This window comes from Brachypodium distachyon, chromosome 3 (assembly GCF_000005505.3).
Source record: "Brachypodium distachyon strain Bd21 chromosome 3, Brachypodium_distachyon_v3.0, whole genome shotgun sequence".
NCBI classification, from domain to species: Eukaryota; Viridiplantae; Streptophyta; class Magnoliopsida; order Poales; family Poaceae; genus Brachypodium; species Brachypodium distachyon.
Window position 1 is genome coordinate 3,801,862 of NC_016133.3, and position 15,535 is coordinate 3,817,396.

Sequence of the window (15,535 nt, forward strand, 5' to 3'; positions counted from 1 at the left end):
GCATGCTAGCTGGTCCAAAAAAAGATGGTCGTGTTGCAAACAGTAGCTTGGCAGAGCATGGTGTATATAGTGGGGGCAGGGCGTTGCCACATCCGGGGCGGCACATCTAACACACTCCCATGCTCGTACGTACGTACTAGCCGGGTGCAAGCTAGGTACCACAGCAAATTCACAACGTTGCGAGCTATTACCTCCCATCCTAAATTGTTGTCGAAATGCTACATGTATCTAGACGCTTTTTAAAAATAGATACATTCATATTTGAACAAATTTGAGTCAAGAATTTAATACCGGATGGAGGAGTAGCTAGGCCATGGTGCATTTGATTGGACACAATCGATCGATCGATCGATTGGTTGGTTTGATCTCTAATTAAGCTGATGGATTGATCGAGAGGGTTAAATTGAGCTAGCTAGCTAGATCCTATATGGCACGTACGTACGCGCACACACACGCATGCATGGGGCCGGAATAACCTGACCCGAGATCTGAGTTTGACCAGGTCTTCGGTGATAGCGACCTAGTGCGGATCCGAGAGTTTACCTAGCGAGATTCGTCAGATGACCAGAGCGTGCACCAAGTTATGTTCGACCGGTCGATCCATCGGCAGCCAGGCCGGGTCCCGCCGGGCCGGCCAGAGCCAGACGTACGGGGCCTGAAGTCCTGGAGGGATTCATGACCTCTTGTCGGGCCCCGATCGACTCCAACCCCAAACGCACGAATATATACACGATCTACTAATTAACGTCTGCATGATGCCATGCGTGTAGGCAGGCGTGGTCCTGCCGTCCTGGTCGACCGAACGTACGTGTGGGTGTGGTTCGCCAGAGAGACCACCGGTCGGCATACGTCCGACCCGGACCGGCCTGTCCGAAAATTAAAGCAGCCCCGCAAAAAAAACACAAAGGAAAAAACATGCACGCAGCTCCCTGGAGTTCCTGGTTACTCGGACCAGGCTCCATCTCGCAGCCGTGTACCGTGTCCGTTCAACAATAGGATTAATGTTTTGACCACAGATTACTTTATTAATATATAATTATATGACATAGATTCATATTCATTATATTCCTACTCAAGGGTATTTACTTATGATTATGATTTTGATTACATTACTCACATATTCACGAAGTAATTTGTGGTCAAAAGCTTAGTCAATCGAAACCTAATATGACTTTTATTGTTGGATGGAGAGGGTAGTACACCGCGCTGTTTGCGGGCCCATGTGTCAGCCTGAGCCACACGCGGTTCTAGTTCAATTGCAAGTCAGGACTCATGACGGGGGGATACGGAGGACTCCACTACCCAAGTGCTCGTGTATCCTAGGGAGTGAACATAGCAAGACATCAATTCAAACGCTCCACTGTTGGGTTTGAGCAGAACAGAGTAGAGAGTTGGCGCCGAATTCATGTCGAGTCTCATCGATCCAAATCTGGCTACTATTGACCGGTAGCACACAGTAATAGCACTGGCATGTATAGGAGTATTGTAGCGTACAGCACTATACAACAACCTCCCCCCTCAAAACAAATTAATGGAGAGAGCATGCAACGTGGCCCAATTCTTGGTCGATTCACTCTCATGCATGGATCGGATGAATTGGCAAGCCAGTTCATGTGTAGCAATGTGTAGCAATGTGCCCACACGGAGCACCTGTGCGCAAACATGGCGCCTAGCTTGTTCCTCCACCACTTTAAAAAACGTGGCCCTCATAAGGTTTTGTACATTTTCCACTACTGTTGCTGAGGAAAAACCGTTAGATCTGTCGCCGGTCCGTGTACTTGCACGCCGCCATTGATCACACGTGGGAGGATCCGGGTCTCTGTCGGACTGACTGGAACAGATACCGTTGACGAACTCTGTATATACACCCGTCCAAAAGCTAGGGTGGCCACACCGTTTGGATATATATACGTTAAATGTGTTGCTCTCTTCGTTACGAAATGTTTGTAGGTACATACAAAATATCCGGTCAGTATACCAGCGCCGCCTCGTAAATGATTTTTCTTATGTTTTTTTTAGCATCATGAGTAGCTCCACCAGTTGGTACGATCCGATGCATTATTGATTTTAAGAAAGGAAATGTACCATTATTAACGTACAAATTTTATCAAGTTGGAGCTCTAGATTACTCCTCGAATTCAAAACGTATGTCGTGTACAATCGAAATGTGGTCAAGTCAGTGGTAAGGATTAATTATGTGTACACGATTCGTTCCCTTAGGCCCACCTGTAATAGTCCAGAGTATTCAGCCCTAGTTCTTCCAATCTTTTGCATGGTAAAAAATAGAGGCAGCAATTAGGCTTTGAGTATGACGTTCCCTATGTTTTTTTGCCAATCCTGGAGAAGCAAGGATAACTAACTACTGAGTACTCAGCAAAATGACCAACAACCATAGGCTAGGTAGAGAAATGATTGATGTGTTGCAACAGTAGTGCCTTCTCCTCGTGAAACCTGCGGAATCTATCTCGATCATAAAAAGACGATGAACAGAGACGCGCACGCAACCCCTCCTCTGTGTCCTGTCCATCATTTGCCTGCTCCGACGGTCTCGTCCATCTCTTCTCTCATCTATCTTTGCCCTGCACACCATCATGCGTGTCAGCTTTACATACCACATGTGCACATGCAATGTGCAAGCTGGCTTACAAAACCTAAAACATTTCCACACTACTCTCTTTCTCTTAAGATCCCACTATGTATAGTTTTTGAAAGCTAGGTTACACGTGGTTACATTTTTCCTAGGATCGACGACGGAAATGTACTCCTCACTTTGAATAGAGATATATGTATGTGTAAAAAATCGTCTAGATACATGTAATATTTCGGCAAGTAATTCCGGCCGGAGGGAGCAGTAGTTCGGTAACATACGGGCGTTTTCATATTAGACTGAAAAACCTTGCAAATTGTAATTCTGAAACTGGTTTTCGTTTTTTTGAGCGATAATTCTGAAACTGGTGACTGGAGTTCAATCCGGTCACCAGTGATCCGACCTGTGGGCCCTGGCGGGAAACAGGCCCCTTGGTGTGGGGGCTTTAATTTCAATGCTGATCAGTGTTAAGTGAGATGACATGTACAGATAGCGAGCAGTGAGGACCACCGAAATCCACATGCGATACGCGCGTATCCACAAGCCAGGAAGAAAAGGTAATTAAACGGGACTCAGATCCGGTGCCTTGCCAGAGCCAAGGCACGGCGTGCCCTGCCCCCTTCTATCCACCGCCCATTTAAATCCCACGGCTAGGAGCGATTCACGACGGTCTTCCTTCGTTTCACCTTCTTCCTCGTCCCCCTTCGTCTTCTCTCTCCACGGCCGTCGCTAAATAATAGGGAGCCGGCAGACCCCTCGGTCCATCTCGGCTGCTCCATCCACCCCCATCCGACGGCTCGCTCCGTCCACCTCTTGCTGCCCCTCCACGGCTCCACCTACCTCCATCTGCTTCTCGTCAGCGTCCGCCAGGAACGGTACTGATGGAACATGGCCATTAAACAACAACAACAACAACAACAACAACAACAACAACAACAACAACAACAACAACGCCTTTAGTCCCAAACAAGTTGGGGTATGCTAGAGGTGAAACCCATAAAAACTCGCAACCAACTCATGGTTCTGGCACATGGATAGCAAGCTTCCATGCAGCCCTGTCCATGGCTAGTTCTTTGGTGATATTCCAGCCCTTCAGATCTCTCTTTACGGACTCCTCCCATGTCAAGTTTGGTCTACCCCGACCTCTCTTGACATTTCCAGCACGCTTTATCCGTCCGCTATGCACTGGAGCATCTGGAGGCCTGCGCTGGATATGCCCAAACTATCTTAAACGATGCTGGACAAGCTTCTCTGCAATCGGTGCTACCCCAACTCTGTCTCGAATATCATCATTCCGGACGCGGTCCCTCCTTGTGTGGCCACACATCCACCTCAACATGCGCATCTCCGCCACACCTAACTGTTGAACATGTCGCCTTTTAGTCGGCCAACACTCAGCGCCATACAATATTGCGGGTCCAATCGCCGTCCTATAGAATTTGCCTTTTAGCTTTTGTGGCACTCTTTTGTCACAAAGAATGCCAGAAGCTTGGCGCCACTTCATCCATCCGGCTTTGATTCGATGGTTCACATCTTCATCGATGTCCCCAGCCTTTTGCAGCATTGACCCCAAATATCGAAAGGTGTCCTTCTGAGGCACTACCTGCCCATCAAGGCTAACCTCCTCCTCCTCCTCCTCCTCGGACGTAGTAGTACTGAAACCGCACTTCATGTACTCGGTTTTAGTTCTACTAAGTCTAAAACCTTTGGATTCCAAGGTTTGTCTCCAAAGCTCTAACTTCCTATTGACCCCCGTCCGACTATCATTGACTAGCACCACATCATCCGCAAAGAGCATACACCATGGGATATCTCCTTGTATATCCCTGGTGACCTCATCCATCACCAAATCAAAAAGATAAGGGCTCAAAGCTGACCCCTGGTTAGCTGATTGTAATTTGCTTCCTTTATGAACCTTCCTGTTTGAAGATGGCAGTGCTTTTGTTTCTTCCAATCATCTAGACACACGTTGCGTTCTCCCCCTCATCTGTAACTGCATGATACACAGTCCAATTTCTGGCTAACTAAACTGATGCATACTTACAAACACAGATCACACAAGCGGAATCTGCACAATTGAGTAGGTAGTAGCCACCGTGGAAGGAGGTATTGGAACGGGCATGCGTGCAGAACAGCCACGCACAACACAGCCATGCACAAAACAAACATGTGCACGGCCTGACGGCCACGACGTCGACGGGAAGATGCGCCCCAAGAAGGCGAGCCACGACGTCGACAAGGACGACTTGCTGCCCTTCTTATTATTCCCCATTGGCGGCGGCGGCGGGCATCGACGCTAGCTGTGCGCACCTGAGCAATCCTACCTCGACGAAGGGCAGCGAGACGAGCTCGTCGACGGTGATGCGACAGCCGGCATCATCGTGGACTCTGCCTGGCAAGGCACCGGATCCCGGTCCAATTAAACGTTGCCCCCCTGGACCTGATCGCAAACTGGCGCTGGTTCTTGGAGGCACCTGCGCGACCTTGTCTCTCGAATCGCGGTTGCTCATGTCCATGAATTCTTACCGTCGAGCCTAGCCATGTCGAGGAGCTTGCAAATTCGTGTGTCCTGGGGTTTAGTTTCGCTGCATGGTTATTCAGAATCCTGTGTTTGAAAAATCCTGATGAATTATTTGTTAAGAATCAGGGTTTTGTTAAGAATCCTGTGTTTGAAGAGACGGGGAATCACGCACAAACTCGCTTTAAAACGCGCATTATTTGCTCGACATTCTGATGAATTCGGAGCAGGATGAATGGGCTGCATGATTCGTGGTTGATACCATTCTGATTAGTTAGCGGCGACGCAGAGGAAAAGGCTCAATGGTGGGAGATAGAGAGGAGGGAGATCAGAAAGCCGATGCAGGGCAAACAAAAGGTGGTGGGGGTCCACGAGGCCAAACGGGCTTCAGGTGGGCTCTGAACGGTCTTTTCTCTTCGGTTGAGAGGCTGCAGGGGAACGGGAGGCAGCGGCAGCGCCCATCTGTGCGGAGCGTGCGCCCACTGCCCACCGGTCTGTCTAAAAAGCTAGGCCCAGGGCCAGGATTCAGGTTTCTGAGAGCCCCTTCCCCACCAACGACTCCTCCATTATTATCGCACAATCACTTTGACCATTGGTCTCCTTCCTTCCTTCGCCTCGTTCATCATTCGATCCACCTCCGAAATGACTTGTGCCGCCGTGGGCGCAGCTCTCTACGTACACGTGCGCTGCTGTGGGGTCTATTATACATACATACTACAGGCTACAGATACAGCAGCCTGTCTACTGTCCAAATTCAGAGTGTACATTCTCGTTCTCTTTGTTCATGAACACTTCCACGTTATAGACGGGTTCTCGTATTTTTCTCTGCCGGACTTTCAACGCTATGATCTCTGCATGAACTTGTGCATTTGAATTACAGTATTATTTTTGCGGACCTACTACAGATTCTATGCCAAGAGATTTTCTTGTCGAAAAAAGAGCTTTAATGTTTTGGGCCCCAAGTTACATGGAGCTTATTATCTAGGAAATCGGCCCAACAGAAAAGGCATCATTAGACTTGAACACCCAGACCACAAGATTCAATCCAGTATTGTAATTCGTTCACGATAAAGCCAAAATCAAAGTTTGTTCAACCCAAATCGGCTGTACAAGCTTGTTCAACAACTGCAGAGCTATGACGCAGATTCTACCGTATGACCAAAATCAAAGTAAGGCCTTTTTCTGAATGAAATGGAAGTACAGTCGACCAAATTGCAACTTGGACGCCATGAGCCATATATATACTGTAACAATCTACAGCTCCATTCTTCATCCACACCGGAGTTCCACGATCCGTTAACAACCAAGCATGTTAGCTTGCCAGCTTCATGATGCTGAATATGGAGCGGCGCCGAGGAATGGTTCCAGCGCTGCCAGATGATGTCTCAGGAAGCTGTACACGGACTCTGTGCTCACCGCGACTACCTGGGCGACCATGCCAGTACCCTACAACGACCAAAAAAACAATAATTTCACGTGTTAGACGAGCCAAATGTGCCGAATTAGCTGTTGTTGTAGAAATGCTGGGACATGGAGCAGCAACTAACTGTGCGGCCAAATGGACTGCACGAGGCAATCAGTGGAGGCCTCTGGGGATGTAGGGGCTGCGGCCTTGTAGCATAGCGGCCTCCACCAGAGGTGGGAGGACGCAGTTGTACAGACATCATGTTCTTTACTTCATCCTGCATCTTATCTTGTATCTGCTTCAACTTTGGCCTGCAAAGGGAAGCATCAACAGCATGGTTCAGATTCAAGCAGCCAGAACTGCAGTAGGCACATGGTGATCAAGAGTCCTGTTTCCCAAGAATTTCCTGGGTTCCTAAAAGTTCTGACAGATCCTAACAAGCTCATTGACTGTACTAACTAACAATTGATTGTGATCCTAGTACATTTCTTATTTTTGTTTATTCTGAAGAGCATTACTAGCACATTTCATGTTTGCTTGGAGTATGAATGGCCTTGACTGGTCATAGTAGGAAACAGGGGCAGTTCTACACTGTAACAACATGCAAATGCTAAGTCTGGGAAACCTTACAGAAAAGAAGATCTTATAGAAACGGAAATCTATGGTACACTAGTGTTACATATTCGTCTTTTCGTAGCAGTTTCCCCAACTGATTCTTGTTTCATGCTTTATTAAACCTAACTAAGCAGTGCACGTGTCATATCTGCAAAAGGTTGAAAAGAAAAAAGTAAGTTTATTCAACCTAACTAAGCAGTGCATAAGCTGTCCTTGGGGTCATATCTGCAAAAGGTTGAAAAGGCATGTGTGAAAAGAAAAAAAAATTAAGTATAAGAGGAACTTACCCCAGCAATACAACCATTGCAACAACATTGTATTCTTGCATTCGTTCAGCAATGCTACAATTTGAGCCTTGTTCCAATAGAACCTGTTCAGGCATAGAAAGGTTAACATGGTGCGCTTTTAACTACAAGTAATGATACAAATGGAGATGCATCGGGCTAAGGTACATGCTAAGAGAAGGGTGTTAGTTATTACCGAGTCGATGAAGAGAGGCTGATGTTCCTCCGAGAGAATATGGTTGACGCTCTTGTAGGAGTTGAAGTCCCATTTTTCTCCACTCTCGTACCGACCACTTGTAAACCAATCTACAAGGACCAAGTTTGAATCGCCGGATACATGAAACACTTGCTTCTGGTAGTATCGAGCAGTTGAGAAGCAGGTTACAGGATCTGGAATAGCTGCTAAGAGTGCATCTTTTCCAACTGTTGCCTACTGCATGTAACAAATGATTGTTATTTTAGAAAAACTGAAGTTCTGATCTTAGAAACTGAGGGTCAAAGATGTAGCAGTTTCCTTGGAAGAAGCATTACCTCTAGTACCTGCTCGGAACATTTTAAACCGACAGCCTTGTAAACCTGCAAATGTACTTGACGATCAGGAAACAATCAGAGACTTCTGGGAACTTAACTGTTACTGTTGGCATATAACTTGTCCATACACTGACCACAGAGGCATGTCAGCAATTCAGTAGAAAACTGCTCATTTCTCTTCAGTCAGTAAAAGAAAAGAAAAAACATAACAGAAATAGCAAATTATTTGAAAACCCACATTTGGCTCCAGCAACTAAGTTGGAGGAAAACCGGTAATCTGAAGAGTATCGGGACGTTTTATATCCTATTTTGACATCCCAACACCACAGCATGCAAAGTACTTACTAGTATTAATGTAGGAAAATGACACCCTAGTGTGGTCACAACAATCATAATTCTACAAGTAGTTTCCTGGGGACTACATTGATAAATAAGTTGACGCATGGCATAAATTTATAAATGCTTGCAAGTGTATTGCGGGACATCGCCTAATGCAGCAATGCACTGAAGAATCTACACCGTCTTCCGTCGAATTGACACCAGAAACACAACCAAGTAGAATCACCTTAGTGGAGGCCTGCGTAGTCATCGCCGCCGTGCAACCGTCGCCGACGCTCACCGTGCAGGAGATCCTGTCTCCCTGCAACACAAAGCGCTCTCAAGGAAGGGCCAACACCTTGGCTGCAGGCACCAGTCGGTGAACCGACAGAAGAGCAAAAGAAGGGATTGCAGACAGGAGGCTCACTGAGACGATGCCGCCGCCGTAGGTGAGCGCGTAGAGCCAGGCGGCGCCGGAGGAGGCGTGCCCCACCTGCCAGCCATGGCGAGGTCAGCTAATTAATAAGCGAGCCAATCTATCTAGCATCTCCCCTTCCATGCGAAGCGCGAGCGCGGAGAGCGAGGGAGGGAGGTAAGAGGACGGGGAGTACCTTGGAGGGGACGATGATCTTGAGCGGGTACTTGGCGAAGCACCTGGTGACCGCCGACCTCCCCCTCACCTTCTCCACCCGCACCACGCCCGTCGTCGCCGCCGCCGGCTCGGCGTCCAGTTCCATTCCCCGCTTGTCAGCCAGGTCAACGCGGCCACTTCACAGATATTATGCAAGCCCAGCCCAACTGCTCTTTTTCATTTCGAGGAAGCCCAGCCCAAAGTCTCGTTCGTCTCACCGCGTCGGAGCTTGTAGGCCCAGGCTGCGAATGTTTGATCAGTGGGCTGTGTTGGGCTGGTCCGTCAAGGATTTGTTGGCCTTTCCACTTCCGTATTTGTCTTCAACCCCTAAAAAAAATAATCTGTATTTGTCTTGCTTTTGCTAATTCCAAGATATTTGGAAGTTTTTCTCAAAAAAAGATATCTGGAAGTTTTGAAAAATTCAGTTGCTTGAGCACTATTTTTAGGTTTACACTTTTGGAAAATTGACTAAATTATAAATATAGATTTTTTTGCTTGATTTTCATGTAACTGCTCCATATTAGACTGGACTTACTTTTGTGGTGTTGGGGTGGAGGTGGAGCACCCACCGATTTATTTTTGTGCGGTCTGGTGCCACGTCTCGGGACGTGCCGAAAGCCAGCACCACACCGGACCGGCCATGGCACGTTCCGTGGTCGGCGCCTCGGCGGGCAACCGGCCGCTTTCCCGACCGTCCACACAAACCCCCTACCCCTCCCCTCCCGGATCTGACGGACGGCGGCAGCGGATAGCGCGCGAAGCCGACTGAAAAGGCCAGCAGTACGGCGCAAGCCACCTTATCTTGGTGGAGTGTCTTCCAGCCACATCGGGAGCGCGCGCGCGCCATGGCCATGACCACCGCCACGCTGCTCCCGAGGCCCGTCAGCGGCCCGCCCAGCCTCTCCTCCTCCTCTTCGTTGGCATCTTCCTCGGCCGCTCACAGGAGGAGCCGCCCTGCCGTCGTCAGGTACGGAAACCAGTCCCGCCCGCCCGCCTCCCGGCTTCCGCTAGTCCGCTGCTCTAGACCGGCTTGCGGGGAGGCTAGCATGGATGCCCGCCACATGTTCGATCGATTGCCACTGTACCATTAAGACTCGGTAGCTGGTCACGATCAGCAGGCATCTTATTTGTTCTCGTCTTCCTCAGCTTACGCGCCCCATCAGGTCCCCTGTTGACTTGCACAGCAACGAATGGCAGTTTGCTTTGGACTGGCGAATTGCGCTGTAGTAGTGGTCGTACAATTTCTAGTACTAATAGCCAGTCGTCCAGTGTTGGCGAAACAATGTCGATGTTGCCATTTTGCCATGCCTAGTTCTTACTGTAGGTGTTTATGCAGATGCCAATCGCCCGGCGTCGACAAAACCAAGCCCAAGAGGAGCTTGTTCGACAACGCAAGCAACGTTCTCACCAATTTGCTCGCTGGCGGCAGCCTCAGGAACATGCCGGTCGCTGAAGGTGCTGTCACTGATCTGTTCGACCGGCCCCTTTTCTATTCGCTCTATGATTGGTTCCTTGAGGTGCCTATCCTGTTCCGTCTTGCATTACTTACTTTGCTTAATGTGGTGCTTTGCTACGCCTTAATGGGAGCATACATCTGAGTGCCATTTTTTTAAATTTTTATCGAAACTTTATTTATTTGGAATCATGTCATCGATTTTCTTCTTCAACTATCCATATATGCAGTGTCCGATGCCAATCACACCCTCTCAGAATATAGTGATCTAAGCCTTTACTTTGTTGATATCGCAACTTGAGTTTGAGAATTCGCCTAACATCATTTAAGAGGGCCTTCATCACGTTCAAACAAAGTTATTGATTTAGTATATTCATGTGTGCCATGCAAATCATATAACATGAGGCCTCTCGCGGCCCCATTTAGAAATGGTGTGCTTGCATATAGAAGTTAATTTGCGCTTTTAAGAGGTGCATGACAAGATGCAAAAGGCAGAAGAACCATATCAAGACAATATGCTAATTGATTCATGCATGTTCTATTTGTTGCAGTTGTGCTGCTGTCATATGATATATTTTCATTTGATTCAATGCATGCATGCCATTAGTAATTTCCTTGCGGTTAGGTTCATAACCAAGTAACCATGAGGAGAACTCATGCTATACTGCTAACATACCCGGATATCCTTGCAGCATGGTTCTGTCTACAAACTTGCTTTTGGACCCAAATCATTTGTCGTCGTCTCTGATCCTATTGTTGCTAGATACATCCTCCGAGAGAATGCTTTCTGTTATGACAAGGTATGCTTTCTAATACATACTTGCCGAACAAATGTAATTGAATACGCTGATCATCTAAAACTCTAGATAAGCTTGGACCATAATGTTTGGAACCTTATTCAGTACATGTCAGGGTAATTGCTGGATTAGTTTGGTAGGTTTCTTTCTTACATACTTTTTCTAATTGAAATCAGGGAGTTCTCGCTGAAATTCTAGAACCAATAATGGGGAAGGGTCTTATACCTGCTGATCTTAATACCTGGAAGCAAAGGAGAAAAGGTTAGAAAGGTTGGATTTTGAATCACAGTTGCATACTTTGAAGGTTTCCCTGAGTGCAGTCACATACTTTATCTTTCTGTACACTAGTCCAAGGCTATGCTGTTAGCCAGTAGAAGCAGATTGACCGTTGTCCAGTGATACAGATTCATGTTCTTGTTCAAGTTTTGACCTGGCAATCAAAGGTTTACTTATTCTTAAAAAATCATGATTACTCTGTGTATCTTTGGGACTGCTTAATCAACTACCATGATTTATTAAACATTTTAAATAAAATCAATATAATCAAACTATTGCAGACCAACAGGAACTTCATGTTTGCATTCGCAAAATGTTTTGCTGATGGTGCTCCTTATTCATTGTGTGTGTTCTGCAGTTATAACACCTGGGTTCCATGCCTTATTCATCGAAGCTATGGTGAGAGTATTTACCAAATGTTCAGACAGAACAATATTGAAACTGGAAGAACTTACTGAAAAGGGAGACCATGGAGACAAATCTGCTATAGTGAACCTCGAGGAGGAATTCTCCAATTTGGCTCTTGACATAATTGGTTTGGGAGTTTTCAATTTTGATTTTGACTCTGTTAATAAGGAATCTCCTGTGATCAAGGTTGGTTTATGTGAAGCGTGTACATGGTCAGAGTTTTTGCAATTGAATTGGTGAGTAGATATGACTGATGTTTTTGCTGATAATTTTGTCTACCCTTCCTTTTCTTTTCTTTTTTCTATTGTTCAGGCAGTATATGGAACTCTTTTTGAAGCTGAGCATCGATCCACCTTTTACATCCCTTATTGGAATCTTCCTTTAACCAAATGGATAGTTCCAAGACAGCGGAAGTTCCACAGTGACCTCAAGGTTATCAATGATTGTCTTGATAATCTTATTAAAAATGCAAAAGAGACGAGACAGGTTCGTGCTAACCAAAGTATGTTCATACATGGTGCCATTTTCTGGAACTTGTAGTAGTTTTGACATCGTTTAATATAGGAAGCTGATGTGGAAAAGCTCCAGCAGAGAGACTACTCATCGTTGAAGGCTGGCTACTACTGCTCATTACTTCTTGATTCATGCTGGTAATACCAGTTCATCAATTGTATTTTGGCAGTTTGTGATTTTTCCTTTTTTTTGTAGGATGCTAGCTTGCTAAGGTTCCTTGTTGACATGCGGGGAGCTGATGTTGATGATCGCCAGGTAAATAATCCCATGTTATGTTGTAAGAATAGATCATCTATATCTTGTATATTTTTGTTGTGGACCTTGATCCACAACAGGATAATTACCAATACCTTGCTGAAGATAGGCAGACGGCATGGCTGTGCGGGATTACCTAGACTTAGGCTAGATGAGAGAATAATTTGGGAGAGAATAGATTGATTCTTCTTACTTGATTGAACTGAGATTCGATGCATCCTTAGATATTGGATGTTTTGCCTCTTGACCTTTCCTAATACAGTACAAACTCGTGATCCTTCCATCCTAGATTTCCTAATACAATACTACTGCCTAAAGGACCCTTAATCCCCCTCCAGTTTGGATTCCCTGCTGCTAGTTAGTTCTTCCAGCAGAGGGCAAAAAAGTTGATAACTTTCTTGGTTTATGGTAGCTTCGAGATGATCTTATGACAATGCTTATCGCTGGACATGAAACAACTGCGGCTGTTCTGACATGGTCTGTTTTTCTACTGGCCCAGGTATACAAATGTTTTCAGTTTTTCACTGACATGAACAGGTCGTTAAAAATAAATGGCCTAGTTGACTTGAATATCATATAATCATACTGTATTGTGGTACAGAATCCAACCAAGATGAGAAAAGCCCAGGCAGAGATTGATTCTGTACTCGACAATGGGCCAATTACATCAGACAAGCTGAAGAAATTGGAGTATGTTACTACTTATCTTACTGTTTCTTGTAAACTGAACTATGTTTGACTCGTCTATACAATATTTGTTTAGGGTTAAATGTATGATTCTAACCATTTTGATCATATTATTTGTAATGGTTATGGAGTATCATGTGCATGCAAAATCAACAGCTCAGCCTTCCATGTCGTGTTATTGTGTTAGTAGTACTGTAGTAGTACCAGACTACCGGTTTGTTAGAGCTCATGTTTACATCTCTAACTACTGACTATATTAACGTGTCACAAGTGTTTTTCAAATTCACATACTGCATTCACGCTGTTCTCTAGGTACATAAGATTGATAATTGTTGAATCGCTTCGCTTGTATCCTCAACCGCCACTGTTGATCAGGCGAGCTCTCCGACCAGATAAATTGCCAGGTACCGTGTTCTCCTTAATGTGTACAGCTTTTTCTCAGCCGAAAATGTGAGTTACGGGCTTATGGTTACAACTTACGAGATCGTTAGGAAGTCGCGTGCCAGAAATCGAAGGGCATGTGATGTTAAAGGCAAAAACAAAATAACATTGCACTCATGAAATGAGCATATCTGAACTTTTCGCATGTGAAATTATTGCTATTCAACATTTGCACCCACAGTTTTCATCTTTTGAATGCACATGCATAGGTGGGTACAATGGAGCAAAAGAGGGATATGAAATACCAGCTGGAACCGATATATTTCTTTCGGTAAGATGGGCATATTTGTAGATTTAAGATGTCTGTTTCTTTCCAATATTCATAGTGTTGGTACCAACATAAATTGCCTTTGGAATAAGTTTGATATGGTCTACTGGCTTATCAAACATAAACGACTCCAAACTTGGTCCCCGTTCTCCTTAGAAGTTTTGTCTTGTGAAAAATGCTGGCATGTACTGCAGATATATAATCTCCATAGATCTCCATACTTTTGGGATCGGCCAAATGAGTTTGAGCCAGAGAGGTTTACAGTTCCAAAGATGGATGAGAACATAGAAGGCTGGTCTGGGTTTGATCCTGGCCGGAGTCCTGGGGCGATGTATCCCAACGAGGTACGCCTGAACAGTAGTCCTGTTATTGTCTCACTGACGATTAGACCTCTTTGTTTAAGAAATCAAGACCTTACCAAACTTCGTTTACCAGATTATAGCAGACTTCGCTTTCCTTCCCTTTGGTGGAGGACCCCGCAAATGTGTGGGAGACCAATTCGCACTCCTCGAGTCGACAGTAGCCCTGGCCATGCTGCTGGGAAAGTTCGATGTGGAGCTGCGAGGCTCACCCGATGAAGTAGAGATGGTGACGGGCGCGACGATTCACACGAAGAACGGGCTATGGTGCAGGCTGATGAAAAGGACCTGACCTGATCAAGCAGCTTTGCACCCAAAAATAGCTTTGCTTATTCTTGACTTCTCACACCACATGCATATGCTTTAGCCCGGGTAAAGCAGGTTCATTTTGTAGATGTTAACATCTCTTGGTAGCTTCAGGGGCATCAATTCTATGCACCACCATCCATCATCTGAGATACGGGTGCAAATGCATGCATGCACCTGAGCAAAACTCACAGTGCACTCCGTGCCAAATTGACCAGATTATGTGATGGAGAAGGTCCACTGTATATGCCTCGCCTAGGTGTCCGGTTTCTTGTGAACTCAGATAACCAGTTCTGTGCTGTGGCGTCGTGCCATTGGATGGTTCTTGCCATGGAAATAAAGTTAGGTTTCAGTCATGCTGGTGTGCCGTGTTGCAGTAGGATGCATGCTGTGCAGGAAACAAGAAGCCCACAGAATTGAAACCAAACAAATCCATGCTGATAGCGATGTGGTAAGTAAGCTACTCCTGCTTTTCGTTCATGGATTCCGTGATGGTTTTTTTGTATTCCACATTTATTATTATTGCCATCTATATATGTCTGCTTCAGTGCTTCTCTTTTGAGTTTTGATGGCGAAAATCTGTGGCTGGAGAGCAAATTTGCTGTACATGTTGCCCGATTTGGAGCAAAGCCTGCACGTTTCTGCGACCTTTTTGGGTCAGCAAATTCGCTGTCGCACGAGCTGGATACACGGTAAGGACGATCTTGGTCCTTTTAAACAAATCTGCTGAGACAACGATAGCCTAATTTACCACTGTTTTTTGCTTCATTTCCTCAATTACCTTAGCGCTGCTCGGTACGACGTATGATTGCTACTCCACTACTCCATCTGTCGTTGAAATTTTTTGAGACCTCAGAATGAATCTAGCAATAGCAAATTCATT

The 15,535-nt window shown here is 45.8% G+C and overlaps 2 protein-coding genes across 3 annotated transcripts; one reads left to right on the plus strand and one right to left on the minus strand.

Moving 5' to 3' along the window:
- Positions 1-6,102: 6,102 nt before the first annotated feature.
- On the minus strand, positions 6,103-9,031 carry LOC100844179 (urease accessory protein D). Its single transcript, XM_003570216.4, has 8 exons — positions 8,870-9,031; positions 8,686-8,751; positions 8,506-8,580; positions 7,941-7,985; positions 7,606-7,839; positions 7,413-7,495; positions 6,653-6,821; positions 6,103-6,551 (listed from the first exon to the last, which is right to left on the minus strand). The coding sequence occupies exons 1-8, from the start codon at positions 8,993-8,995 to the stop codon at positions 6,432-6,434; spliced, it is 918 nt and encodes a 305-aa protein (XP_003570264.1). The 5' UTR covers positions 8,996-9,031; the 3' UTR covers positions 6,103-6,431.
- Positions 9,032-9,560: 529 nt separating this feature from the next.
- On the plus strand, positions 9,561-15,132 carry LOC100820907 (cytochrome P450 97B2, chloroplastic). 2 transcript variants are annotated; one of them, XM_003570226.4, is made up of 14 exons: positions 9,561-9,856; positions 10,226-10,406; positions 11,035-11,142; positions 11,316-11,400; positions 11,774-12,009; positions 12,136-12,309; positions 12,388-12,435; positions 12,532-12,591; positions 13,004-13,090; positions 13,193-13,281; positions 13,591-13,682; positions 13,929-13,990; positions 14,182-14,331; positions 14,423-15,132. In XM_003570226.4, the coding sequence occupies exons 1-14, from the start codon at positions 9,735-9,737 to the stop codon at positions 14,636-14,638; spliced, it is 1,710 nt and encodes a 569-aa protein (XP_003570274.1). In that variant the 5' UTR covers positions 9,561-9,734; the 3' UTR covers positions 14,639-15,132. The 2 variants fall into 2 exon arrangements, with proteins under 2 accessions (XP_003570274.1, XP_010233882.1); XM_010235580.3 differs by having other exon boundaries at positions 9,841-9,856; positions 10,226-10,344.
- Positions 15,133-15,535: the final 403 nt, after the last annotated feature.

Bases quoted from the DNA above. Each gene is read 5' to 3' on its own strand.
- LOC100844179 (XM_003570216.4), bottom strand. From the start codon at position 8,995: ATGGAACTGGACGCCGAGCCGGCGGCGGCGACGACGGGCGTGGTGCGG. The intron at 8,752-8,869 runs GTACTCCCCGTC...CATGGCTGGCAG, and splicing joins AGATCATCGTCCCCTCCAAG to GTGGGGCACGCCTCCTCCGG. The intron at 7,986-8,505 runs GTGATTCTACTT...GTACATTTGCAG, and splicing joins CTACGCAGGCCTCCACTAAG to GTTTACAAGGCTGTCGGTTT.
- LOC100820907 (XM_003570226.4), top strand. From the start codon at position 9,735: ATGGCCATGACCACCGCCACGCTGCTCCCGAGGCCCGTCAGCGGCCCG. The intron at 10,407-11,034 runs GTGCCTATCCTG...ATATCCTTGCAG, and splicing joins TCTATGATTGGTTCCTTGAG to CATGGTTCTGTCTACAAACT. The intron at 12,592-13,003 runs GTAAATAATCCC...GGTTTATGGTAG, and splicing joins CTGATGTTGATGATCGCCAG to CTTCGAGATGATCTTATGAC.